This window comes from Sciurus vulgaris (genome assembly GCF_902686455.1).
Source record: "Sciurus vulgaris genome assembly, chromosome: 2".
NCBI classification, from domain to species: Eukaryota; Metazoa; Chordata; class Mammalia; order Rodentia; family Sciuridae; genus Sciurus; species Sciurus vulgaris.
Window position 1 is genome coordinate 15447197 of NC_136462.1, and position 25726 is coordinate 15472922.

Below are 25726 nucleotides of genomic sequence, written 5' to 3' on the forward strand. Positions count from 1 at the left end.
GGAACGTCTTTCTAATGGCCAGTTGTCTAGACCAATCCATCCTCGTTTCCTGGAACCCAACTAGGAGACAAGGTATTTTTCTTGGAATTTTTCATATACTCAACTTTTTAGGAAAAGGAGCCCATTAACAAGAAATAAGATGCAGCATAGACTTGGGACATCTATGAAGCCACCAAGGGGATAACCCGAACAAGTGGGAAAAGCTGCTTTTCTAACTCCCTCTACGCGGCGGTTGTCCCTGAAAACGCTACAGCCAGTGCGGCACGTGAACTCACCAGAGCTTCACTGCACTGAGAAAGCTCCCTTCCTGGGAAAGGAGAGCAGACTGACAATGAGAGCGGAAGGAGAGCGGATTAGAAACACTTCATTGCAGGGGGCGCACGCCCGTAATCCCAGCAGCTCAGGAGGCTGAAGCAGGAGGATGGCAAGTTCAAGGCCAGCCTCAGCAACTTAGTGAGGCCCTAAGCAACTTAACAAGACCCTGTCTCAAAATAAAATGTAAAAAGGGCTGGAGATGTGGCTCAGTGGTTAAGGCGTCGCTGGGTTCAATCCCTGGTACCAAAAAAAAAAAAAAAAAAAGAAAAGAAATATTTCATTGCAACCATGGTAAAGCTGTACGCACAGTGTTATGAAAGAAACACAAAGATGTTAGCAGTCACTCTGACTAGTAAGAGAATGGGAGACTTTTATTCTTTAATATAATATTAAAGGTAAATACAAACTTATTTTCTAAAGATTTGGAGGAGGACTCTCAATTGGAACAACTCTACTCCCAAAGCAACCTGGTTGAGGCTTTGATGGTCTTCAGAGGGTCTCTGTGATGTGGCCATATTGACCTTCAACCTAGGAAGTCATGGACTTCAGGTTGTTGTATAACTTGCAGCACTTTGAAACTCAACTTCATCCTAAGCCATGAGATCAGAGAAAACACAAAGTACATTCTCTATGCTGTTTAAATACATTTAAAATCAAAATGCCAATGACAGTTGGGTGGGGTGGCACACTCCTGTAATCCCAGCTGCTCAGGAGGCCAAGGCAAGAGGATTGCAAATTTGTGGCCAGGCTCCGCAATTCAGCAAGGTCCTCTCTCAAAATAGAAAATAAAGGAAAAAGAGCTGGGGGTACAGTTCAGTAGTAGGGCACCCCTGGGTTCAATTCACAGTATCCCTCTCTCTTTCTCTCTCTCTCTTTCACGCAGTGCCAAGGAAATGGATGTTTTAAAAAGTATGTTTTCCACGTGCTGCCTAAAGTTACCATAGTCTGGGTGGTGTTTGGAGAACTCTGCAGGGAATACCCAGGTTCTCTTCGTATTTGAGGAACCGTATGTTAGTGCCTCGAGCAGAAAAGAGAGACCCAGTGAAGCAGATGCAGGAGGCCCAGAGAGACCCAGAAGGTGATCCTATCCTCACCGGGATCTACTGAAGTGTCTGCCTGGGAGGCAGGGACAGAGGGAAGACGAACAAGGTCAGTGAGCTGGAGCCCTGTAATGAACTCCTCGTTTGCTCACAGGTCTGGATACCCATGTCTAGAGTCCACCCTCTCGTGCCCTCAGGATGCCATCTATGCCCTGCACCAGTGGCTAACAACCACACAGGGGTTGCTGTGCCCCACTCCTCTTCCTAAAGGAGTTTTTATTGTCATTGACTCAGTTTTGCTCCAGTGCTGTTTACTGGGTGTGCTGGCGGTAGTTCATCTGATTGCTTAGTCCTCATGTGGCAGCTAGTGGACATTCGTATCTGAGAACCGTGAGGCTCTGCACACTCAGCTCAACAACACTTTGATATCCTCCACTCAGGGAGGGGGAACGTATTTTGTGACTGTTGATAAGATGGATGGTTATATTGAGAGAGGAGTCTCTGAGTGTACCAGTAGGGGGATTTATGCTAAGAGGTAAAATAAAATATACACAACGAGATAGGAATTTGTAATAAAGGGAGAGACGCTGAGTATCAAAGAAAGCACCCTTGACCCACGACCTTGCAACATGAGGGCCATGTGCAAGGACACTCTGGGATCCAGCTGTGTAACTCTGTCCTGGCTCCACCTCCAACCCATCCTATAAACATTAACACCGACAACAGCAGGTTGCTGTCTCTCCTTCTGGAGATGCCCACGTTCTTCCTGAAATGCATATTGCTCGCTTCACCCCAAAGGCTTCTGTCTTGAGATTGCCCGTTCTCCTTGAATGTGTATCTACTTCCTAAATAAACCTCCATGTCTTTGGCACGTGTTGCATTTTTTTCCCATCACGTACGCCAAGAATCCCCAAGTCAAGCTTCCCCTTCTCTCCAGAATCTCCGTGGACCCTTCTTGGGAGGCCTCCCATGACAAGCCTCTTCCCCTTGGCAGCCGTATTTATTCTGCTGGGGCCCAGCCCCCAAGATTCACCTGACTCAACACAGGATCAACGTCTGACCCATATTTGACCAATCAGATTCTCTCAGGAATGGACACTGGGGACCAAGAAGCAGGAGGTGGTCGTTGTTAGTTGTTTCAACTGAGGAGATAAAAACTCAAGGGCCAAGGGGCGGCCATCATCAGCCAAGAGTGGAGAGAAGCCGAAAGCAGAAGTCAAAACTGAGAGGTGAGAACAAAGCAGGCACAGAAATAGAAGCCAAAGCAAGAGACTGAGAGAATGGCTGTCGATTCCCGCTAGATTATCCCCTCCTGGGCTTAGGACTCCTGCAAGACTCACCTGTACCTCCTGCCCCACAGTTTCGTGAACAACCCCCATATCCTTACAATACATTCCACGTTTTGCCTTGAGCTCATTCAAGTGAGTGCCCAGTACTTGCATGCAAAAGGGCCTTGGCTAATGAGGCAGCTGTAGAGGGGCACAGGCAGCCAGGGCAAGATGGCAGGAGAGGAGGTTGGGGCAGGGCCAGAACAGAGGAGCGTGGAGAGGGTCTTCCAATGAGGTCAGCTTCCTGGTTGATGAAAGTGCTCATTGCCACAAGTGGGGACCCAGTGGGACGGACACTCCCGTACTTATACTCCTAAGTGGGTGATCCAACAGAAAAACTAAGACAGACCCGTGGACAGAGGGGCACCAATCAATAAAGTGAGGAGAGTGTGGACAGGCAAGAAGATAAGGAAAGGAGGAAATTCCGGAGACCATAAGAAGAACAGGCCAAGACTCCCCCACAGGACTCCCAGCTCTGGGGCCCTTCTCTTCTGAGAAGTCTGTCTCTGTCGCTTTGGCAATGAACCTGCTGCTTGCTTGCTATCTCTGTGTCCTGTTCTTCGATTCTTTGCTGAAGGGAGACAACAAACACAATACCCACAGATGGTGACACTAAGACAAGAAACACAGTTATACTCACTGCTAATAAAAATGTCCCTGGTATTTATGAGAGAAAAGTGTATATCACAACGCCTCTGTGTATTTTGCAAGGAAAGCTTCAGGTATCTTAGCATCTGAATGAGTTTGAGAATCACTGCTCCAACTTGGTGGAAGAAAGAAGGACCCCTTTTGTAGGACCTCTCCCAAATACATCTGAGAAAAACAAAATGGCTGAGGTAAAATTAGCAGAAGGTATGCGGAGTATAATACTGACTCTCAAGAAGAGAAAAATCATACCTAAGGAAGTTTGGGTGGTTAAGTAGAGCTACCTAGGCCCCACCTCAGACCTAGCGAATCAAAAATTTCAGTCAGATCCTTTAGACAATTGTACATTTTAAAAAGTTTCCTGGGAGAGCTTGGTGTGCATCCTTGTTAAAGTCACTTGATTCTAGAAACAAGGGACCTCTGAGAAGAGAAAGAAAGATCATGGGTCAGTGTAGGGACAAAGAATGGCAGCCCCCGTGGTCCCTGGATGGCACTTCCCTTTATGGTTAGAACAGACATTTTGAAGGGGTGGGGTAACACAATCCCTTACTTTATTTTAAATGCTTTCACCAAAATGGATAAGTTAAAAAGAAGTTTGGAACATTTTTCTAGATAAAACTTCAATTCTATAGAGAAGTCCTTGATAATGAAGCACATCACGTCTCAGGTGCCAGACGGTGGTGCACACGCAGCACGGGCTAAACCCCGCCTCCCCGCGTTGACTCGGGATGGGACATGACCTGGTTAAGACGCAGGAAAAGGAAGCGGGTAAGCAGGACTCCGTGCTCTGGTGTTTCCTCCCTCAGATGATAAGACACAGAATCAGCTCCACCATTAAGATAAGGCACTCTGGACTCGCCGCATCTGGGTCATTCCACTGAGCAACAGTGGCCCAGGCCCATGACCAGATCACTGTACTCGCTGGCTACAGCCCAGAAGCAGCACTTTAGGGAGGTCATAGGAATGCCTGGCTCTCCTTCAGTGGTGACAAAGGCCAGCAGCAGCTTCACAGTCAAGAACAGGTGAGTGGTCTCCACTGATAATCCCATGGACATTTACTAAGGGCCTCTGTAGGACAGGAGTGTGTGGGTGTCCGTCGGTGCACAGAGGTGACAGGGACACACATGGCACTGACCTAGGAGGCACCTTGGGGTCCTCACCCTTCTCCAGGGACTGAAAGCTGAGGCAGAGGTTGGAATTGATGTAACGAGAGAAAGAGGCCAGAGGCGGGGAAATGACACCCACCGAACCCCATCAAAACACATCCCATCTGGCAAGTCAAATATGCACTAAAAAAGTATTCCCAGATGCCAGGCACTTATTTGCTCACACATTCAAGGCAATCTGAGTGTCTGGAAAGATTTAGAACCATATTCCAGAGGCCCATGAATGAGTATTTGACGTAAATCTCTGCTATGGACAAGGAGACCTTAGTGTTTTCTGGGAGGAGGGATGACAGAAATCCCACATTATCAGACTCAGAGCCCGTGGCATCCTCTGCAAAATGACTGGGAGATGGGGAATCCTCGCAGGGAACCTCAAACAACCCCAGCCACCATCTGCTCTCAGGGGCTTCTTCAGCCCTTCTGGAACATTTCTACCATGTCTTTCTGAGTTGGTATGCTGGAGAGAGGACCAGGAAGCTGCAGAAGACAGCATCAGGCTCACTTCCTGACTCACCCGACACATGTTTAAAATGCAGAGATGGCAAAGAGAAGTCAGGGCCGTGGAAACAGGCTTTTATTGAAAAAAAAAAAAAAAAAACAAACCATTAAGTCACAATGGAACTGCTGAATCCATCTTCACTGATGATATTATGAATTAATTTTCTTTATCAGTGCCCAGAGAACAATAGCGATTTTATTCCATGTGTTTGGGGAACGCTATGTTCAACTCGTTAATTCATTTATTAATGACACAATGGTCTAGAAAAAAATGCAGGCTTTGCAGCCACATGGACCTGCATCCCTGCCTCTCCCATTGCTGGCTGTGGGGTGAGAAGCCAATTTTCTACGCCTCGGTTTTCTCATCTGCAGTGTAGGGACATCATCATCTACCATGTGTGCTGCTGTAAGGGTTAAATGGGAAAACGCACATAACTCCACACTCAGTACAGGGCCTGGCTCAGCAGATTGAATTGTGGTATTGGGGTCCCCATTTGGGGTGTCTGCCCTGTGCCCAGAGGAAACTTGGTGCTTAATACAAAGAAGATGCCTAATAAATGGTGGCTGTTAAGTCTCTCACCACCCTTTCCAAGGGTTGTGATGCTTAGCAGGCAAGGAAATGAAAAGACTCAAGTCTGGAAATTTTGTCAGCTCTGCCCACTGCATTGCTCACCCATGGATTTCCCACTAGTTCAAAATGCTGCCTCTGATTATCAAGAATCCAAGTAACAAAAAATGTTGGTGAAGATGTGGGGAGAAAGGTATACTCATTCGTTGCTGGTGGGACTGTAAATTGGTGTGACAACTATGGAAAACAGTATGGAGATTCCTTAGAAAACTTGGAATGGAACCACCATTTCGTCCAGTTATCCCACTCCTCAGTTTATACCCAAAGGACTAAAAATCAGCATACTACAGTGACACAGCCACATCAATGTTTACAGCAGCCCAATTTACAATAGCCAACCTATGAAACCAACCTAGGTGTCCTTCAACAGATGAATGGCTAAATAAAAATGTGATACACATATACAATGGAATGGAATATTACTCAGCTATAAAGAAGAATGAAATCATGGCATTTGCAGGTAAATGGATGGAACTTGAGAATACCATGCTAAGTAAAATAAGCCAGTCCCAAAAAACCAAAGGCCAAATATTCTCTCTGATATGTGGATGCTAATCCACAACAAGGGGAGGTAGGAAGGAGAAGAATAGAATCTCACGGGATTAGATAAAGGGGAGTTAAGGGAAGGGAAGGGAGAGGGTGGGAAGGAGAAAGACAGTAGAATTCACTGAACCTAACTTTCCTATGTTCCTATATGAATACATGACCAGGGTAACTCCACATCATGTATAACCACAAAAATGGGAAGTTATCTTCCACATGTGTATGTCAAAATACACTCTACTGTCATGTATAACTAAAAAGAACACATAAAAAACAAAAGCAAAACAAAACCCCAAAGTGCTGCCCCTGACCTCTGACCCCATGATTCCTTATCAAGTGCCCACAAACATCAGTTGTGCCTTTACTGCAGCTTGTTTAGCAAACCACCCTTACCACTGAAAACCCTCTCCTCCCTTCATTTAACCCGTGCTGTTAGGAAGGCGAACCTGACCCATGGTTGAGGTTCAGCAGTGGGTTTCTAGATCTCCCACAAACAACCTGGAGACGTGCAGGGAGGAGTCACCAAATATGTTCTGCCAGGTTCACCGTCACAAAAAGCATCTTCGACTGGCGCTTTCCTTCCCAAAATGAAATTGATTTTACTCTTCAATGACAGAACTCTTGCAAATGTTCAAGTACATACATAATGGGATTCTTAAAATACCTGCCACTGTTTGTCTATCTGACTTCCCCTTCTTCGCCACCCTCGTCAGTAACTCCAAGACACTATCCTTAGCCCTTTTTCCAAAACTCACACTGGAAATCATCTGCACTCTATCCCTAGAGGAGCAGGGTTTTAAAACGTCTGACACCCTTCATGGACCACTAACCCTCACAAATAATGAGAGCTTCAGGGTCCAGTCAAGCCAGCGGGGTTGGCATCGCGAGTGTTCCACATTCCAGGTTTGAGGGCAGTCTTTCCCAGACGCTGGAGTGCTGTCCAAGAGCAACATGGACAGTGTCCAACCAGACCGCGGAGATGCTACTGCTCTTTTCCTATGCTGTGTCAACTGCTTACTGTACAGAACTTGATTGATGCATTTTTAATTACCATACTGTTTCCTCTGAACTCATTGCTTTTCACCATTTCCAGTCAGTGGATCTTAATTTCCCAAAGGAAAACTAGCCTGCCCCAGAGTTCACGCTTTTCTGCCTGATTCTCATTAATGAAGTATCCTAAGTAGACAAACTCACTGATTTGGATGGTCAGAGGAGACCAACGAGAATGCAAGTGAGCTCCCACGCACCCTGTCGGGAGAGACTTGATTGCCCCGTGGTCAAGCTGGAGCAAAAGTAGATAAATAAATAAACATAAAAATAAAAACTGAATAACACATAGAATCATATAGAGGGTCCTACTCTGCAACTCTTTGGGGTTTTTGATAAAACTCCAGGTGATAAGATTGTTTTTCTTCTCTCTCAAAGGAAGAAGGAACCTCAGCCCTAGAGCAAAGAACAGGAAAGAAGTCACACCGCGATGAGTGGCAGGTGGCAGGATGCTCCCTAAGGGACCATCCACAGTTCCTCTTCAGTGAATGGCTGCCACCAAGGCCAGAGCTTCCATTTTCTCAAGAAAAATCAGACATCTAGATTTTGACTGGGAAATCTGATTTTTTTTTTTTTTTTTTTGCGGTGCTGGGGATTGAACCCAGGGCCTTAGTGCCTGCTAGGCAAGCACTCTACCAGCTGAGCTATATCCCCAGTCTGGGAAATCTGTTTTTTAATCATTGATAACTAATTTAACTTTTCTCAAACACTGAGGTCCACAGCAGTGTGAGGGGGCTGTCTGGCAAAAGCCCCTGAGGGCTGATTATGTCATTTACTCTGCTGTCCATCTTCAGTGACTTGACGTCTGAAAATATTTACACCACAGAAACGGGCACATATTATGAATTAGGACTTCTGTTTTGTTTCTTAAATTAGTTGTTGAACATTTACCAACTTATCGCCATCTTCTCCCAAATAACACAAGTCGCCTTTGGTCCAAGGCCTATAAATTGCAATTTCTAATTGAAATATCAAAAGAGAAGAAGTACTCAATGTCTATGGAGTAGCATCTACCCCCAAATCAGAGTTACAACAGAGAGTACACGTGACGCTGAAACCACAGGGAGGTGGTGGGCTAGGGTTCCCGCCACTAGCTGACCACATGGGTGGAAGAGCAGAGGAGACAATGGACAATGCCCACTGCACTGTGTGGAGGCTGTGTAAACAGGACACCTGCCTGTGAGCCGCTGTGCCTGTCATTCCAGCTACTGTGGAGTCTGGGGCAGGAGGATGACATGTTTAAGGCTAGCCTCAAATATTAGCAAGGTCCTGTCTCAAGACTTAGAAAAGTTTTTAAAGGGATTGGGGAGGAAATTAGGAGATAGAGCAGCTCTGGGCTCAATCCCAGAACGGGAAAGAAGGAATGAAAAAAAGGGGGGTGCATTTCAAAATGCTGTCTCTGCCCGACTGCCTGAGGGAGAGTGGCCTCTGGTACCCCCAGCTCACCCTCTAGACACAGTGACATCCTCTGAACACTCAGGAAGGGAGGAGTTTTTGTCTCTATTGAGCAACAGGAGTGTTTCCAGTCCACTCCCAAAGAGCTGCGAGAGGATCAAGGCCCTTCCCCAGCCACATGGCGGCCACACAGCAGTGACAGGTTCTCTTTTCCTCTTCATTCAAAATCCGCCCCAGTCCAGTTCTCAATTCCTGTTTTCTGTTACAAGGAGTCTTTGAAAATAGGCATGAAGCCTAAGGGTCACTTCTCAGAATGTCTTATTATTATTTTTTAATGAATGAATTTAAATGCCTAGGATTGTAGAAGCAGCCATATTAAAACACCATTCTTAGACTCTGGGGCAAATGTGTGCTATATAATATGGCTTCATTATTAAATCCTAAAGCAGCACGGTCAGGTCTAGAGCTCCGTGGTGACTGAGTAGGTACCTTCCACAACTGCGAAGTGAGGGGAACGATATGTGATTTCCACGGGTGACAAACTTTGGGGGTCACCCCTCCTATTTCTGGGTTGTAATGGAAGGAAAGGCTAGAGGTTAGTCGGAGGTTAGAAACATAAAGTTGGAATTACTCTCGCATCCAAATGTACAGATTCCTTGAATTCTACCCACCGGCTTCAGTTAAGAAGTGTCATTAAGTAGGACAAGTTCCACGTGTAAGGGACTCAGTAAATTCCAATGGAACCAAACTGAACTTTGGGTTTGACATGAGTTGGGTGCTGGGCGTGGTTCTAAGGAGTCACCAGGGAGAAATGGCACTGTTCAGAGCCAGTGTGGGACACCCAGACATCTTCCTTCTACAGCCTGAAATCCCAGTGTCTTCAAAACAAGAGCCTGCAAAAAATGCCCACCAGAGACATCAAATATAAGCATGTTGTTGGCAAAAATAAATACGAGGGTCATGGATTTTATGTTCATTTTCACTAGAATTTTGACAACCTCAGGGGTTGGTCCCCTGTCCCTGCAATTTAAGTCAAGGCTGAACAAAGTTTAAATCAAAGTTCCACTACTAGCTGTGTAACTCTGGTAAGCTATTTAACCACTGTGTTTTCCATTTTCTGTCTCACAAAATGGGGAAAATCACTGTCCTGTGGCACAGAATGACGGACTGTAGAACGTAGAACAGACCCACGGGAGGGGGAGAATAGGTTCTTACAAATTGGTCGAGAGAATTTTTAAGTTAAAAAATTCTCAAAATTTTGCAATTGCTTTCCATATTTACAATTTAAAATTAAAATTAAAACTATGCTCTACAGAGCCGTTGTACTAGCAAATAATTAGAAACAACCTACGTGTCCCACAATAGGAGGAATAGCTGTCACTGAATATCCGTACTGTGGCTTTGTATCCTGGGCAACCTCAGGAAGATGCAAGAACCATAGACAAACACTTATCAACTCATTCTGTAGGCCCATAGACTCTGCCTGACGCCAAACCAGGAAAAAGACATCACGAAATAGATGCATACAGATGTAAAAATCCTCTATAATCTATTAACAAACTGAATGCAAGATCATACAAAAAAGATTATACACCATGACCAAGTAGCATTTGTCCCAGGAATCCAAGATTGACTTAGTATCTAAAAATTAATTAACACAATACATTATCGACAGCCTAAAGGACAAAATCACAAGATTATCTCAATAGATGCACAGCAGTAATTTGGCAAAATGGCAGTACCCCTTTGTGATTTAAAACACTTAACAAGCTAGGAATATAAGAAAACTCCCCCAACCTGATAGAGACCATCTACAAAACTAGTACCAAGCTCACTGATGGAAATGAACACTTTCCCACTAAGATAGGGAATAAACTTAGACATCCATTCTCACCACTTTTATTCAACACTGTATTGAAGACTCCATGCAGCATGAAATAAAAGACACAAATTTTCCAGATTGCAAAGGAAAAATTAAAACTCTATTCATAAATTCTGTGATCCTATAAGGGAAAGTCTAAGGAATCCACAAAAACATGATTAGAATTAATACATGAACAGCAAGATGACAGGATTCAAGATCAACATACAAAAGTCAATTCTGCTTATATACTTGTGATAAAAAAAATCCAAAGTAAAATAAAGAAAACAATTTCACTTACAATGGCATTAAAAAGAATAAGAAAAAATCAACAAAACAGGTGCAAAACTTTGAAGATTACAAAACATTGTTGAAAAAATGAAAGGATTTAAATAAATGGAAACACATCTCATGGTCCTAGATTGGAACACTTAAAAAGCAGTAATATTTCCAAATTGACTTAATGCCAAGCTTTCTTTGCAAAAATGAACAAAACAATCTTAAAATTCAGAAGGAGGTTTAAGGAACCCAGAATAGCCAAAACAGTCTTGAAAAAGAAGAACAACGCTGGAGGACTCATACTTCCTGATTTCAAAATTTATTATAAAGCCACAACAATCAAGATACTGGCATAAAGAGAGACATCCAGATCAAGAGAACTGAAAATTCAGAAAACAGCCTTCATGAATGGTCAACTGATTTTGGACAGGAGTGCCAAAATAATTCAACGGGAGGTGGGTGGATAGTCTTTCCAACAAATGGTGCTGGGACACTGGAGATCCAGTTAAGCAAGAGTTAAACTGGTCCCAGTCCTCACACCATATACTCTCGAACTCAAAATGGACCAACCATCTAAACGCAAGCACAGGACTGCCCAACTCTTAGAAGGAAACAGGTATAAATCTTTGTGATCTTGGATTAGACAATGGTTTCCTAGATGACACTAGAAACATAGGCAACAAAAGATAAAATAGATAACACTGCACATCAGGAAATCTAAAAATAGAAGAAAATGCTTGGGAAAAAAAAATTGCCAAGATCGAAGAAGGAAATAGAGCACATCAGCTGCTTATAGAATGCCTTCCCAAAATCCCAGCAGGAAAGGCTCCCAGCAGCCCCCTCCTCCTGGAGATGCACTGTTGGTCACCTAGATGATTTTGGTACAGTATCGCCCTTCCCGTCTGCCTCCATAAAGAACCCTAACCATGCACTGACCTCCTGTGCAGGTGGAGGCTGGGAGGGACAAGGCAACCCAGTTTGTCCAGTGAGATCTAAGTGGGAGTCACAGCTTCTGGAAAAGAGGGTCCCAGCTTGGCGGACACAAGCCCTTCGCCTCTCCCTTCCTGTGCTGATGGTGATCATGAGTTCTGGAGGTCCAGGAGCTGTGTTGTGCACACAGGGGCAGAACCACCCTCTGAACCTGCCCCTGCAGAAAGACAGAAGGGCTGGGACACTGGTGGTCTAGAGGGACTGTTGCACAGGTCCTGGACTGTGGGCTTGTGCATTTCTTGTTCCGTGAGAAGGGCACATGTCTACCATCTAAGCCACTGTTATTGGGGTTTTTTTTTTTTTGCTACAATCAGCCCAGTGCAACCTGCAATTGATAGAGTAGTGATTTTCTTTACCTTGGTAATTGTTGAGACAAAGAAACTATACTGCAGGCGACAAAAAGGGCTCTAGTGCCCCCCAGGTGGCTCGGGCTCCAGGAAGCAGGGAATGCATGTGGCTCTCCTCCCTCCTTTCCTCCCACTCCACTTGGTTAAATGGGGCATCATTTTCAGACCACATAGGAAAAGTGATTTCCGGAGGGTTCATTTTCTTCACTTTCTGTTTGAAAGCAGAAGTGAAGCTTGAGAAAAATCTGTGTTAAGTAAAAGATCCACCAAAGCCCAAAGGTCCAGAGAAATGAAGCTGGAGAAACTGAAAAGTCTTTCAGCTTCTCTGTCACCACCTGCAATGATACCAGGTGGGTCCCGGGAGGTGAAATTGTCATTTCTGGAGAATAAGATGCAACAAGGACCTGGGAGGAAGGAGGTGGGGGGGGGTGGGATGACCCTAAAGACAAAAGTTTCCCTGTCATTCAGGAAGGGCGTCTCAGTTTTATTTATGAACATGAAACATAGTGGTAGCAATGTTTTTATCCGCGGGTAGTTTGGGTAAGATCTCATTCTGAGCACACTTAGAATGACAAAAAGAACACCTAAGGCTCATGAGAGAAATAGAAAGCTGCAGAGGAAACCGAAGGAAGCACAGGAGGAGGAGAGGTGAAGGGCACCGAATGGAAAACGCACCCATCTCTGCTGCAAAGAGGAAAGTCCAAAGCCAGTTAACAAATAAAAACATAAAAATGTGGTAAGTGGTTAAAAATCACTAAAGATGACAACTAAAGGGATGGCCAAAGAGGGTCAGGCACGGTGGCACACATCTGTAATCCCAGTGGTTCAAGAGGCTGAGGCAGGAGGATTGGGAGTTCAAAGCCAGCCTCAGCAAAAGCGAGGCGCTAAGCAACTCAGTGAGACCCTGTCTCTAAATAAAATACAAAACAGGACTGGGATGTGGCTCAGTGATCAAATGCCCCTGAGTTCATTCCCCAGTAGCCCCCTTACCCCCCCCCAAAAAAAAAGAGATGGCCCAAAGGGAAGAAGTATCTGCTAATACAATGCAGAAGTTTAATAATATCTATGTTTAAACACAGAAAGTATGAAGAGTAATACTAACTAGCAAGGTAATGCTTATAAAATAATAAAAAGTCATCAATAATCAAAGTTTTGCCAGTGCTAAAAGCAATAAGACTGAATTTATACACCAGGAAACGCTGGGGCATGTTATTTTGCATTTGTTTACTAGGCCTGGAGTGTGGCTGGGAATGATGTTCCCTCCAGCCCCCAATTCTGCCACCCAAGAGAAAACTCAGCTGAAATAGATGCAGGCACAGGATACAAAGAAACAAGGGAACCCTGCAGCCAGCACACTGGCAAATCATTATGTGATAATTTTAGCAATAAATCAAAGCATAATTATATAGCCAACCTCACAGAACCTTTTGAAATGTAGGCTTTTTGAATAGCTTTTGAGAAGAGTCGGAGCTAAACAGAGAATGGATGAGAATATTTATTTTAACCATGCAGGGGACCTGGATTTATGAAAAACAAGTCAGAGGAGATGGTATTTACATTTCCAAAAAGTTCAAGTAAACAAAAGTCAATGACAACCAGTTCTTTCAGTCAGCTTTTTCACTGCTGTGACCAAAAGACCTGACAAGAACAATTATAGGAGAAAGAGTTTATTTGGGGCTCATGGTTTCAGAGGTCTCAGTCCATAGATGGCTGACTCCATTCTTTGGGCCCCAAGGTGAGGCAGAACATCATGGCAGAAGAGTGTGGTGGAAGAAAGCAGGTCAGGACATAGCACCAGGAAGCAGAGAGAGAGAGAGAGAGAGAGAGAGAGAGAGAGAGAGAGAGAGAGAGAGAGAGAGAGTTCTCTTCACCACGAAGATAAAACACAAAGCCCAAAGGCACACCCGGGTGACCCACCTCCTCCAGTCACACCCTAGCAGCCTACAGTTACCACCCAGTTAATCCCTGTCATGGGATTAAAGCTCTTACAATCCAATCTTTTTACCTCTAAACTTACTTGCATTGTCTTGCACGTGAACTTCTGGGGGAGGCCTCATATCTAAACCATAACAGTCGTCAAACAGGATAAATAAGGGCAGAGTAGAGATACCTTAGAGAACCCCCATGGGTTCCTTGGAACAGAGTTTAAAAACCACTGCCCAGGTTGATCAGTAGGATGGATGAACTGTGCTGTTCATCAGCTGCGTAATACACAAGAAGACCTGAGACAGAAAAACTCCGTGCCAACGTGCCAAGGGCTAACGAGCAAAGCTGGAAGTGACTTTGGGATCATGCATGTCTGAACTGGATGGTGAAGGTCTGGGGGCAGGTATCCTGAGTCCTGGTGATGGGAGGGATGCGGCAACTTTGAGAGGACCGTGAAACGTGACAAGGGGAGGCATAAGTCTCTGTCCGCTTGGTGTCCTGGCGGGGAGGGGGACCCTCCTCCAACCCGGCCCTGGAAATACAGATCTTATGAGATCACAAATCTCCCGGGAGGCTGCTGGCCACAGCATCTCTGTCTGCTTACCCCCCAAGCAGGACCCTGCAGGACCACCACAACTGAGGAAGGGGTTGTGGCGGGTTTAACTGGTGAGTCTTCCCACAACGAGGACATCGAAGGAAGACAGGGTGAGGGGCGATGGTTCCATGTTAGCTGAGAAGGGAGGCCACAGTACTGCCAGCTGGGCCATCGCAGACCTGCCCGGCAGCTCTCTGAGCCCCAGGACCCCTGATGTAACAGGAGGCCGTTCACGGTTCCTACCCCACGGGCTTCTTGTAGGATGTTTCCAGCCCTCAGCGAGGCTTGAGAAGTTTCATGAATTTTACTATACACAAAAGTAATGATAATGATACACAACATCCATGTCTAACTTCTTGAGGACAGTTCAACTCTTCTACCTTAATGTAAACATGAAAGTCTTGAGAAAATATACAGGAAATAAAGTAAAGAAATGAAGTAGTATGAACTAAAGGATGACTGCAGCGTGGGTAGCCATTCAGAAGAGTGAAGAGAATACAACTGTCCCTGTTCCTTTAAGAGATAAGCGGGTGCACAATGAAACAGGTACTTAGGTGAACTGTGAAATCAAGACGCTGCTACTGAGCAAGCAGACTCGGGGTGCCCTGTGCTTCTGACCCCACAGGGAAGGAAGCCCAGAGCACACAGTGATCAAGCTTCGACCAGGGGCCTCAGGCTCCTTGGATTTGTCTGGTCAGCCCCGTGTGCTCTGAAGTTAGAGTATGATGCCTGTGGCGGGCTGCTTTCTCCAGGGCACAGGCCCCACTACTCCCTAATGCCCCACACCTCAGACTGCACTCATTTCCATTCATGGTCTGACCCCTGGGTTCACTCACCCTTCCAAAGAGACATGATCAATAACAGGTGTGGGGGTTGATAAGACACTGGGAACCATAAACCCTGGGCAGTTGACTGGGCTTCTACGCAAGGCTCCCTGGCCCGAGGGAGGCACCGGGGGTGTGCAAAGGTGCGACGTTTCAGAAGAGGGGTGAAATGCCTGGCAGTTCGCTTAAACACAGCGGCAGGAGGCAGAGGCTTGAGGGGAGGAGAGGTGGGGAGGCAGCGGCAGGACAGGGACCTCCTGACCTGGCACTTTCCCCAGCCTCAGCAGGACCGTGCCCTGGGTCTGAACATGGCAGTGTCCTCTAAAGGCTGTGAAGGTCCCCATGTCAAAAGTTGTGAATATCCTGATGACCATAATCATCCCTGCTTCTCTCATTCCTTGTGAGGGGAAAGAACTGCTGCCAGTCAGCTCCTAAGTCTGTCCTGTACTTTGGAGAACCCAGGAATTAGGAAACGAGAGGACACTGAGAGCAACGGTGGAGGTTGTACCAGTACTTATACCAGGCAGAGAGACGCCGGGGAGAGGGGCCTAGCGAGGACAGGGAAGAACAAGGAACAAAAGGAGAGCTACAGCTAGGGAGAAAGGGCAAGGGTGTTAGGTACAGGAGGCCCCGGAATTGAGAGATGAGAGGCTGGGAGAGGAGGAGCGAGGGACGCCTCCTTGGGAAGCTCTGTAAGGGTTTCTGTTTGCTTGTTTCGGTATTAGGGATTGAACCCAGAGGCGCTTGACCAGAGTCACACGCCCAGCCCTTTTTATGTTTTATTTTGAGGTAGGGCCTAAGTTGCTTAAGGCCTTGCTAAGTTGCTGGGGCTGGTTTTGAATTTGTAATCCTCCTGCCTCAGCCTCCCGAGTCTCTGGATTATAGGCATGTGCCACCATGCCCGGCTCTATAAGATTCTTTAAGGTGCAAGCAAAAAATGCATCTTTCATGACTTTTAGCCATTAACCACACTCCTCTGAATGGAAAGCTACGCTTACGACCCCAAAGAAACCCAAGAATTGTTTGGGTTACATTCATATCAGATCCCTCTCTCCTTCATAGAGAAAGGCATGAAGGGAAAGAGAAACAGGATGGAATCTAGAGGTTAAAAAAAAAATAAAATCATCATATTTTATAATCCACACAAGGATCCCTAATGCAGCAGTCTTGGATGGGCACACAGAACAAGGATGCGGACAGTGGAGTGAGAGGCTGTGACCCAGAGCAGACTCGGAGATGTTCTAAGTGGGAACCGAGGAATGGAACAATCCAGGATCCTCAGAATGATCCTGGACTTCCCCAGGAGATTTTAGAAGGCAGATCTCAAGAGAGATGGCCCTGGCGTCTGCCCTCCAGCGAATGCGCTCCTTGGAGTGCCTCCCTGTGCCCGCCTTCCCAGACCCTGCATCGATGCCCAGCTGGCACGCAGAGGGGCACCTGCTGTTGCTCACTTGGAACAGCCCACTGAAGTGCTTCCAAACCACCGCTACGGCTGGAAGTGCAGAGCAGCCGGGAAAGGGCCCAGCGGAAGCTTGCGATCTCACAGCATCTGGGTCTTCTAAGCACAGACGATGCAGGAGCATGCAGGGAGAGGCCGAGACACGAAACTGCAGAGGAATGGAGAACGCGGCTCCTCCACATGGTCACGAGTAGACACCCAGCAGAAAGCCAAGGACAAAGAGCATGACGCGAACATTTAATAGGAAGCCCACCTGTGTGTTGATTAACCGGAATCCCTCTGCTCCCAAATGGAAAATGGGGAAAGACTCAGCGAGTTGATTCAGAGGAGATGAATGTAATAAATATTCAAACCACTATTAATAAGCCTTTATGATTAATCAATTTTGGTACAATTTAAAGACCTTTAGATCATGATATTCATTTTTACCTAAGTGCTACCTTATGCTCATGTGTTAATGGTTCCATGATAAGCAATGAGATACAGAGACACATCTCAGTGTCTTGAAGAGACACCTTTCCATTTTAATATCCCTGAAATCTAAAGGCATCTCATAGCCACTAGCACATCAGAATTTAATTGGCAGCTTTTGTTTCTGAAAGGCACATAAAATGACACAGTTTAGATTCAATAAAATAGCACTTAGGAGCAATCTAATATGATACACTGTAATATTAATGGTGGTTCTTGTTGGAAGGCAGGAGGAGGGGTGATTTTCTACTTTTTTACACTTTTCCATATACTATGGTTTTATGGGTTGTTTCCTGGAACTGATGATGGAATTTAATCCCCGCTGTGAGGCTCCAGAGAGTGGGAATAATCTAGCCATATGTTTGCAGGGGGCCTTTGGGAGGTGATTAGGGATCCATGAGGTCAGCAGGTTGGGATTCCCTATGACTGAATCCTGGGGGCCTTTATTAGAGAGACTGGGTGACAGGCACACATGCACTTGGGGTTCCTCACCACATCTTACTTTGTACAACTAGGGACTAGCAAGAAGGTTATCATCACCAGATACAGAACCTCGACCTTGAGCCAGAAGAAACCTTTTTTTCTCCATAACTTACTCAGTGTGTGATATTGTGTTATTAGCTGTAGAAAACAGATGAGAGCGCCCATCAGGCTTTTAAAATCAGTATGTATTTCTTTTTGCATCAGGCACTGAACAGAACAAAACTTGGTTCCAATTCTGACTCTCTCACTTTAAGATATTGGTGTTTCCCTATTTGCAAGATGGAATTAACAGCAACTTCCTTACCTACCTTGTAAGGTTCGTGTGCACATATTTCACCAACTATAAAGTGCCCATTCAATGTGTGATTTCAACCCTGACACATGTAAGACACTCCTTAGTGTTCATGGGTGTTTTTATTCTTTCTGAATGGCTGTTCATCTTTGATGTCAGTTGACATCAATTTGATACTGTAAAATAGTAATTCCCAATATTTTATTGGTTGAATCCCATATCATTTGATTTCGAAAGCTCTTTCCTCAACCTTGTTCCCTTGTGGGGAAAAAATGATTCCCCAAACGATATTCGGTTTTGTGCCACATTCATCTACACATGAACCAGGCCAAGCCCCACACCTGCCAGCTCAGCTCCTGAACCCCATGCTACCCACGAGCTACACCTGGACCAAAATGGACCCAATGGAATTATTTCTATTGAACTAAAGTGAATAAAAACTCTAGTTGAAAATCAGATCACACATCTTGAGTGGTCCCCACAAGGCAGGCCGAGCCTCTCTGTGTCTCAGATCCTCATAAGCTGCTGTTGCCTGAGCTCAAGGTCAGCACCCCCTTGCATCTGGATAATGCTTAACTTTCCCCTGGGTGTGCTTGACTTCCAGCCCGGGAGAGAGTCTACCAAAGCCACAGATGAGCAAGCTCGCCTCCTGACCAGCCTTGCCCCTGTTTTGTCTGTGTTTGAAAGCCCAAACCGAAGCAGCTGCCCTCATCAGCAACACCACAAGATAAGAGCCTTCCAGACTCCAGGCTTCTCAGCCTTGAACGTGCCTAGGACTTGCCAGGTGTTTCGTTAAAGAGCAGACTCTGATACCAGGGGTCTGGGGTCCATCTGAGACTACCTGTCTAATAAGCTTCTTGGTGATGCTACGGCATCTGATTAATAGACCATTCAAAATAGCAAGGATCCTCGTGGAAGGTGTCAGTTTTCAAGCAGATGTCTGCTCCTACCATACATGCCCATGCTTCAAGATGTAGGTCCCTCCAGGTGTGCTTGCTCCTCTGCCCAACAGAATCGCCTTCAAGGACGTTTCTGAAAGAGGACATCTACCACATTGGAATCTCTCTAAAGGGGGCCCTGTACACCTGCGTCTTAACAAGCGCCATATTTCCCTCAGGTGGGTTCTTCCAGACTTAAAGCTTGGGGACCACCAAGAGAGGGTTCAAAATGTCCTTCTTGGATGGAGACATCCAGAGCTGCCTGCTTGCTCTGTGAGCTTTGGGCTTTGGCAGAGGGGCTCTTGCTTAACTATGCCTGAACTGAGGGATGTCCCTGTAGGACACACGGTCCTCTTTCATACTTTTGGCTAAGCCGTGGAGGAGCTCACTCACCACATTATCTTGTCCCCTTCATGACAAGATGCAGGAGAAACTTTTATTCCAGACTGAAGAAGTTGGGTGTCTTTCAAGAAGCCAGCTTGGATAAGGGGAACCATTTAATGGATGTCGCCGCCTCTTTGATAATGGAAAAACCGAGAGCCAAACTCAGGCTTCAGTTTGGCAATGACCCAGGTCCTTTTGCCATATATCCCTGTGTATCAGCAAATGGGGCAGATTTTCCCTTCCCGCCCATCTTCTCTCACCTCCTTGGAGTCTTCCGTCCACTGGTGTCCATTTCTGGAACAGTGTGCATGCGTGTGTGGGAGGCAGCCACACAGTCCGCCAACATCAGATCTCACCCACTGCGTGACCCTTTAAGTTTGGTGTGGCCGTGTGACTTGATCTGACCAAGGGGACAAGAGTGGAGATGACCTGTGGTATCATTGCTGGTGCTCAATCCCCCTTCCCAGACAGTCCTGGGAGCAGGTACAGATGAAGCCACGAGAGAAAAGCCGCTGGAGCACACAGACCACGCAGGAGACAACTGCCCCAGAGAGCCACCTGAGTCCAGAGTGGACTCCGCCCAAGTAAAAAGTAAACTTTGCGATCTCTGAAGACTTGGGGGGTGGCTTGTTACTACACCATAATCTGTGCCTACTGACTATCTCATATGCAAAGTACCTCAAATTCTTTATGTCCAGATGCCCAGTTATAAACACATAGGTAAACACAGAAGCAAACTCCTAGGTAAAACCTCCTTCAGGAAAAGCTATTTGCAGAAGACCACTTACAGGATATACTGCCAAGCTCTGTCTCTGAGAACTTTAATCGATTGTCGGTCACCTGCCCTTTTCCCCACCAGCACTCCTGAATTGTGTCTGAATGTTCTGCTCTGACTTTTTAATTGTGGCAAAAGATACAGATTTATCATTTTATGCATTTGTAAGTGTACAATTCGATAGCATTAAATACATTCACAAGGTTGGGTAAGTATCACCGCTACCTAACCCTAAAATGCTTTCATTTACCATTAAACAACAATGCCCCTTCTCACCTTCCTCCACACCTGACAACCTCTATTTCACTGTCTCTTATGAATTTTCCCATTCCAGGCACCTCATGTAAGCAGAATCAGATGATATGTGTCCTTCTGTGTCTGGCTTAATTTAATAAGTAGAATTGTTTTCTGGGTTCAACTATATCATATTATATACATCAAAATTTCACTTTTTCATGGCTGAATAAAATTCCACTGTATTGCTTACACCATATTTTGTTTATCCTACACCTTTGGATGAACATTTGTGTTGTTTCTACCTTTTGGCTATTGTGAACAATGTCACTCTGAACACTGGTGTACAAGTACCTTAAGAACAGCAAGTGCTGTTATTATAATAGCAATAAATAAAACAAATTAAAAGGAAACATAAAAAATTAGAAAAGAAAATAAGTCCACCCATATAACACTTCATGCTTTTTTTTTTTTTTTTTAAGTACTGGGGATTGAACTCAGGGGTACTCGACCACCGAGCCACATTCCCAGCCCTATTTTGTATTTTATTTAGAGACAGGTTTTCACTGAGTTGCTTAGCACCTTACTTTTGCTGAGGTTGGCTTTGAACTTTCGATCCTCCTGCTTCAGCCTCCTTAGCCACTGGGACTACAGGTGTGCACCACTGCACCTGGTTCCCAGCTCTTCTTATTTAATTTTGGAACAGGGTCTTGCTAAGTTGCTGAGGCTGGTCTCACACTCATGATCCTCCTGCCCCAGTCTCCTTACAGGAGTGTAGGGCTGCGTTTCCTTACTGGAGTTCATTGCTCTCACTCAGAGAGTTCATTGCAGACTGAGGGAGGGAAGGGACAGGAGGCAGGACTAAGATTCACCCAAGAGTTACATTGTGCCAGATTTCTTAGACACATTTAATGAGGAGGGCGGGACTCAGAAGGGTTAAGGAACTTGCCCAAGTTACAGAGGCCCCACTCCAGATTCTGTGTGCTGGTCTCATCCTGACCCACCAGCACTTTATCATACTTGCAGCTCAAAAGTCTGTGTTCCTACCTGCCCACCTGCCCATGACCTCCCCTGTGCCTGTGGCACCCATGTTCACCAGCCCACGCACAGACTCTGCTCCTCCTACCTCCATCTCCATGGGAAGCACCAACAAATGGTTTATGATTGTGGGGAGGATTCAGCCCCCTAAGTTGCATCAAAGACACCCCAAATATTATTCAATCTAAGTAAAATCCTGCACTTACAATGCAAACACAGCAGATTGAAGGTAAGTTCCAAAGTGACACCTCCAAATCAGCCTGTTCACTGCCAAGAGTTCCCTATGTAGAAATCATGAAACTGTCTTTAGAGACATGGGAAGTGACGTCATCAAGGACTTGTAAAACACTGCTAAGAAAGTCCAGTATGTGCTGCGGAAGGATGTACTCCCTGTCCATCTCCTGCAGGGCCCGGGCTTCAAGTCCTCATGGACAATGCTCTGAGAGTTTTCCTGCCAGACACTCAGCAACCATGGTGCCATCAGGGCTGCTGATGGGCAGGGCCACCAGGATGGGAAGGGGTGTGATCCAGGCTCTTTAGCCCGAAGCTCTTTAGCTCTTCAGATGTGGCCTGTGTGTTCCCAATCACGCCAGTCCTCTCTGCCTCGCCTCCCACTCAGCTGCTGAAACCCTGGGTTCCTGGACTAACCTTGGGCATTCTTTCTCTCTAATCAGGACCGAGGCTGATTGCTTCTGTACTCCGAGCAGAATGTACCCCTGGTAGAATGTCTACATGCCATGAGGCTGTGTGGGAGGCTCAAGGAGGTACACCTTGTCACCTGCTTCACTGACAGGCCCTTCAAGAGAGCAAGGGGCCCTAGCTGCAGATCACCTAGCAGGCACACCCCGTGCTGCTGCCAGCACCGCCCTTTTGCTGCCCTGGTGCTCTGGCAGCTTGCAAGTCACTTCCTTTCTCTTTCTAGTCTTTCAAAGCACTTTCCCTCCTCCAATCCTCTTCTCAGAATTTCTACAGCACCTTCCTCAACCTACTTATCACTGGCTTATGCGTTTGTGGGAGTGTGGTACAAAGGCAGCCCCCATTGCTTTCGGTTGGGGCATAAATGCATAGCTGAAAGTAGCCATGCCACACCCTTGCTCAAGATCCTTCTTGGCTCCCAACTGCCTCCAGATAAGCTCCAGCTCCCAGGGTGGCAGTGAAGACTTCCCCCCTCCACTCCATTGGTCAACAGACCTTCCTCCCTTCCTTCCACTACCCCAGTCAGCGCAGCCAGCTCATGGAACCCTCTAATGCAATTCTCCTCTGCTCCAGAATGCAATGTCCTTTTAGACTCCAAACCCAAATCATGCCAAACACCAACTGAATCAGCCCAAGGGTCACTTCTTCTGGTTCCTCCTGTCAGGAAACACTTTCCGTCTTTTGAACACGCATCACACCTCTCCCCATTTACATCCAATCTGGAATTCTATCTGAGTTTCTCTTTCTCTTTCTTCTTCTCTGAAGTCACGGCCAGAGTCGTCTTAAATTCAGGCATTTGCTCTGATCAGTGGCTTGTGAAGTCCTTGCTCAGTAAATGCTCATAGGTTCCTGTCTATTTGAAAGCTTTCTCCTCAAAGTTCCATGAACTCAGTCCTGCCTCCTTAACTAGAGAGAGGATCTCCTATGCAGAGCGCCAATGTAAGAATCATGCAAATCCCCTGGGACGGATTAACACGTGGCGTTTGCCTCAGGGGTCTGGGGAGGGGACAGGCTGAATTTCTAATAAGCTCAAGGAGCCGGGCTGGCTCGGTGGGCCGCGGTTAGTGTGGCGGGGAGGCACCACACCTGTGGATCGGCAGCAGCTCACCTGGTGGAGCGGGCAGGGCGCCCAGGTGGATGAATGGAAGTCTGAAAGGCTGTGTCCTGCTCATCGGGGGGGAGTGGGGACCGTGGGCACCCCAGGAGACCCGGCGGCTCACTTACCTATGGTGGACACAACGGTGCCCACGAAATAAAAGGCACCGGTGAAGTCCCAGCGCGGACGGACGTTGTCCATGCGGATGCCGGCCCTGGTGGCTTCCTCGTAGTGGCGCAGGAAGCCGCGCAGCTCTTCGCGGCTCAGGTTGTGGCCGCGGCTGAAGTTGGCCAGGCGCTCTTCCCAGCGCTGCTTGGCTTGCCGCTCGTGCGCCAGCTCCAGCGCCGAGAAGACGGCGGCGCCGCCCAAGAGGTAGAGCAGGATGAGCGCGGCGAGCAGCAGGAAGCGCGCGTTGTCCTCGTTCAGGTGGCCGGGACCACAGCTGCAACCCCGGCCGGCCATGACCGGGCCCCCGGGACAGCCCCGTGCCAGGCCGCCCTGGGCGCAGGCGGACTGTCGTCCACACCCCGGGGAGGTCGCGGCTCGGCGGGCACTCAGCCCGCTCCCGGACGCCCCGCGGCCGGCTCGCCCATGACCGCCGGGCGCTCCCCCAGGCCGCCGCCTCCGCCCCTTCTGCGGCACCAGCTCCCCACGTCCTGGTTTCGAATCCGCTTTGTCGCCGCCGTTCCCCGCCGGGCTTGGAGTTCTTAACACTGAAGACCCGAGAGTCGGAGCGCAGAGTCCGTAGGGCTTGGCACCCCGGCTCCCGGCTTGGCTCCGACTGGGGAGGGGGCGTGGCGCGTCTTCAGGGCAAACTCCGGAGGACCTGAACTTCCCCGGAAGCCAAAGTTGGAGTCCAGCGAGGTCGGCGGGTCAGTGGAGCCACCGGGTCTTTGCCCGTTGACCTCACTTCTCGCGCCGCCGATGCGTACGACGCGGGTGAAGAGGTTGTCTTTTGGCTTTGGAGGTGCCCACCCAGTTGGGTCGGCAGTGGTGCGTCTTAGTCACCCTGTCGCGCCAAATCTCTTTCCTCCCGAGTCACAGACCCGGCTGCCTGGGCTTAGAGGCTGGATACCCGTCCAGGGCAGGCGCTCGAACTGAGGGACAGTGCGGAGTGGCATCTGCAAGCTTGAACCTCCCGCTCGGCCCCCAGGCTGCGTGGCATCCAGCAGGCGGGTCGCCTGGAGAGAGACCAGAAAGGAAGGTTGGAACAAGGGAATAAGGAAGTTAGGAGCATCTCCCCAGGCAGCCTCCCTCATCTTGCCCCAGGCAGAGCGTCCTTGGCCTCTGGGTCCTGCGGGGGCGTTCTCTGCGTGCACCTGTTGGCCTGGCCAGGTCAGCTCTCGAGAGAGCTGGCGGTCCCTCAAGGACAGTGGCTAGGAGATTCCAGAGAGTTCCTTTCTCCCACCCGCTCTTGGCTGCCTGGGCTCCGTAGTTCTTGGGGGAAGCGGGCAGGGGCTCCGCGCAGAGAGCCCCCGCTACTCCATACAGATCCACCGCAAGGCTCTCCCGCAAACCGCGGGGGCGCCTCCCGGAGACCTCCCCTGGCTGGAGGTGCTGGCCCCGCGGCTGCGCTCAGGTCTCACCTCCCCGGGAGCATTCCCTCTGTACCGCTGTCAGGATTGTCCCTGGGCTTCCTCCTCTCGCGGCCCTGCCCTGCAGAGCGGGGCTCAGCCTTTGCTAGCGGGCGCGCTCCGACGCCGCAACAGGTGGAGCCGTGCGGCTGCCGGCCGTAGCGACTCCACCCTGTCGCCCGCCTCCTGGCCGCGAGGGCCCCCTCCTGGGATGGTCTCAGCCGGCAGACTCCCGGCGCTCGCCGGGCCAACCTCGGGGCTGCAGCGCTCCCACCCGGTGCGCAGATCTCGGGGGCAAGGGCTGGGGAGGCAAGTCGGGTGCTTAGGTGGCCTGCGTGGGTCCCTCCGGGTCCAGGAGAGGGCGCTCGGCCCCGCTCCGACACCTCTCGCCACCACCCGTGAACCCAGCCACACAGCGCCCCTCCAGAATCACCCGCCCCGGGCGCGCGGGGGAGAATATGGATGCGTGAAGGCATGGATACGTGGGCACCTGCGAACTGAGTAGAATTCTCCGTATTCCGAGAGTGTGCTCCCAGGGGATCCACCAACCCAGTACTCCCAACCAGGAAGAGAGAGAGAAGGGCTTGCAGTCCTGTTTAATGAAACCAAGTGATTCTGCATTAAGAAACAGCTCCAGCGAGTTCATTAGAAGCCCCGATGCTGTCAGCGTTCCTTGGCTCCGTTATTCACTCCCCAGGGCCTCTTTTACCAGCCTATGGGACAGGAGCTTTAGGGGGAAATGATACTGGGGCACGTGTATACTGGCCACAAGGGCCACCTCCTGGGATGGTCTCTGCCGGCGGACTCCGGGCGCTTGCCGGGCCAACCTCGGTTAGACCACAATGATCTTCCCCACCCC

The 25726-nt window shown here is 48.0% G+C and overlaps 2 protein-coding genes across 2 annotated transcripts in view; both read right to left on the minus strand.

Moving 5' to 3' along the window:
* Nucleotides 1-23903, minus strand: part of KCNK13 (potassium two pore domain channel subfamily K member 13) — an 81627-nt gene extending 57724 nt beyond the window's left edge. The window contains exon 1 of the mRNA XM_079129291.1: nt 23422-23903. Coding sequence (XP_078985417.1) covers nt 23422-23755 — 334 coding nt within the window. The 5' untranslated portion in view covers nt 23756-23903. The remainder of the gene's footprint in view (nt 1-23421) is intronic.
* Nucleotides 23904-23956: 53 nt separating this feature from the next.
* LOC306655065 (uncharacterized protein) lies at nt 23957-25508 on the minus strand. Its single transcript, XM_079129298.1, has 2 exons — nt 24880-25508; nt 23957-24474 (listed from the first exon to the last, which is right to left on the minus strand). Exons 1-2 carry the CDS (start codon nt 25341-25343, stop codon nt 24354-24356), a joined length of 585 nt encoding a protein of 194 aa, XP_078985424.1. The 5' UTR covers nt 25344-25508; the 3' UTR covers nt 23957-24353.
* Nucleotides 25509-25726: the final 218 nt, after the last annotated feature.

What these genes read in the sequence shown, in the direction of transcription:
- LOC306655065 (XM_079129298.1), bottom strand. Translation starts at nt 25,343, where the DNA reads ATGCCTTCACGCATCCATATTCTCCCCCGCGCGCCCGGGGCGGGTGAT. An exon ending in GAGGGAATGCTCCCGGGGAG is followed by an intron (nt 24,475 to 24,879) that starts GTGAGACCTGAG and finishes GTCTCTCTCCAG; the next exon opens with GCGACCCGCCTGCTGGATGC.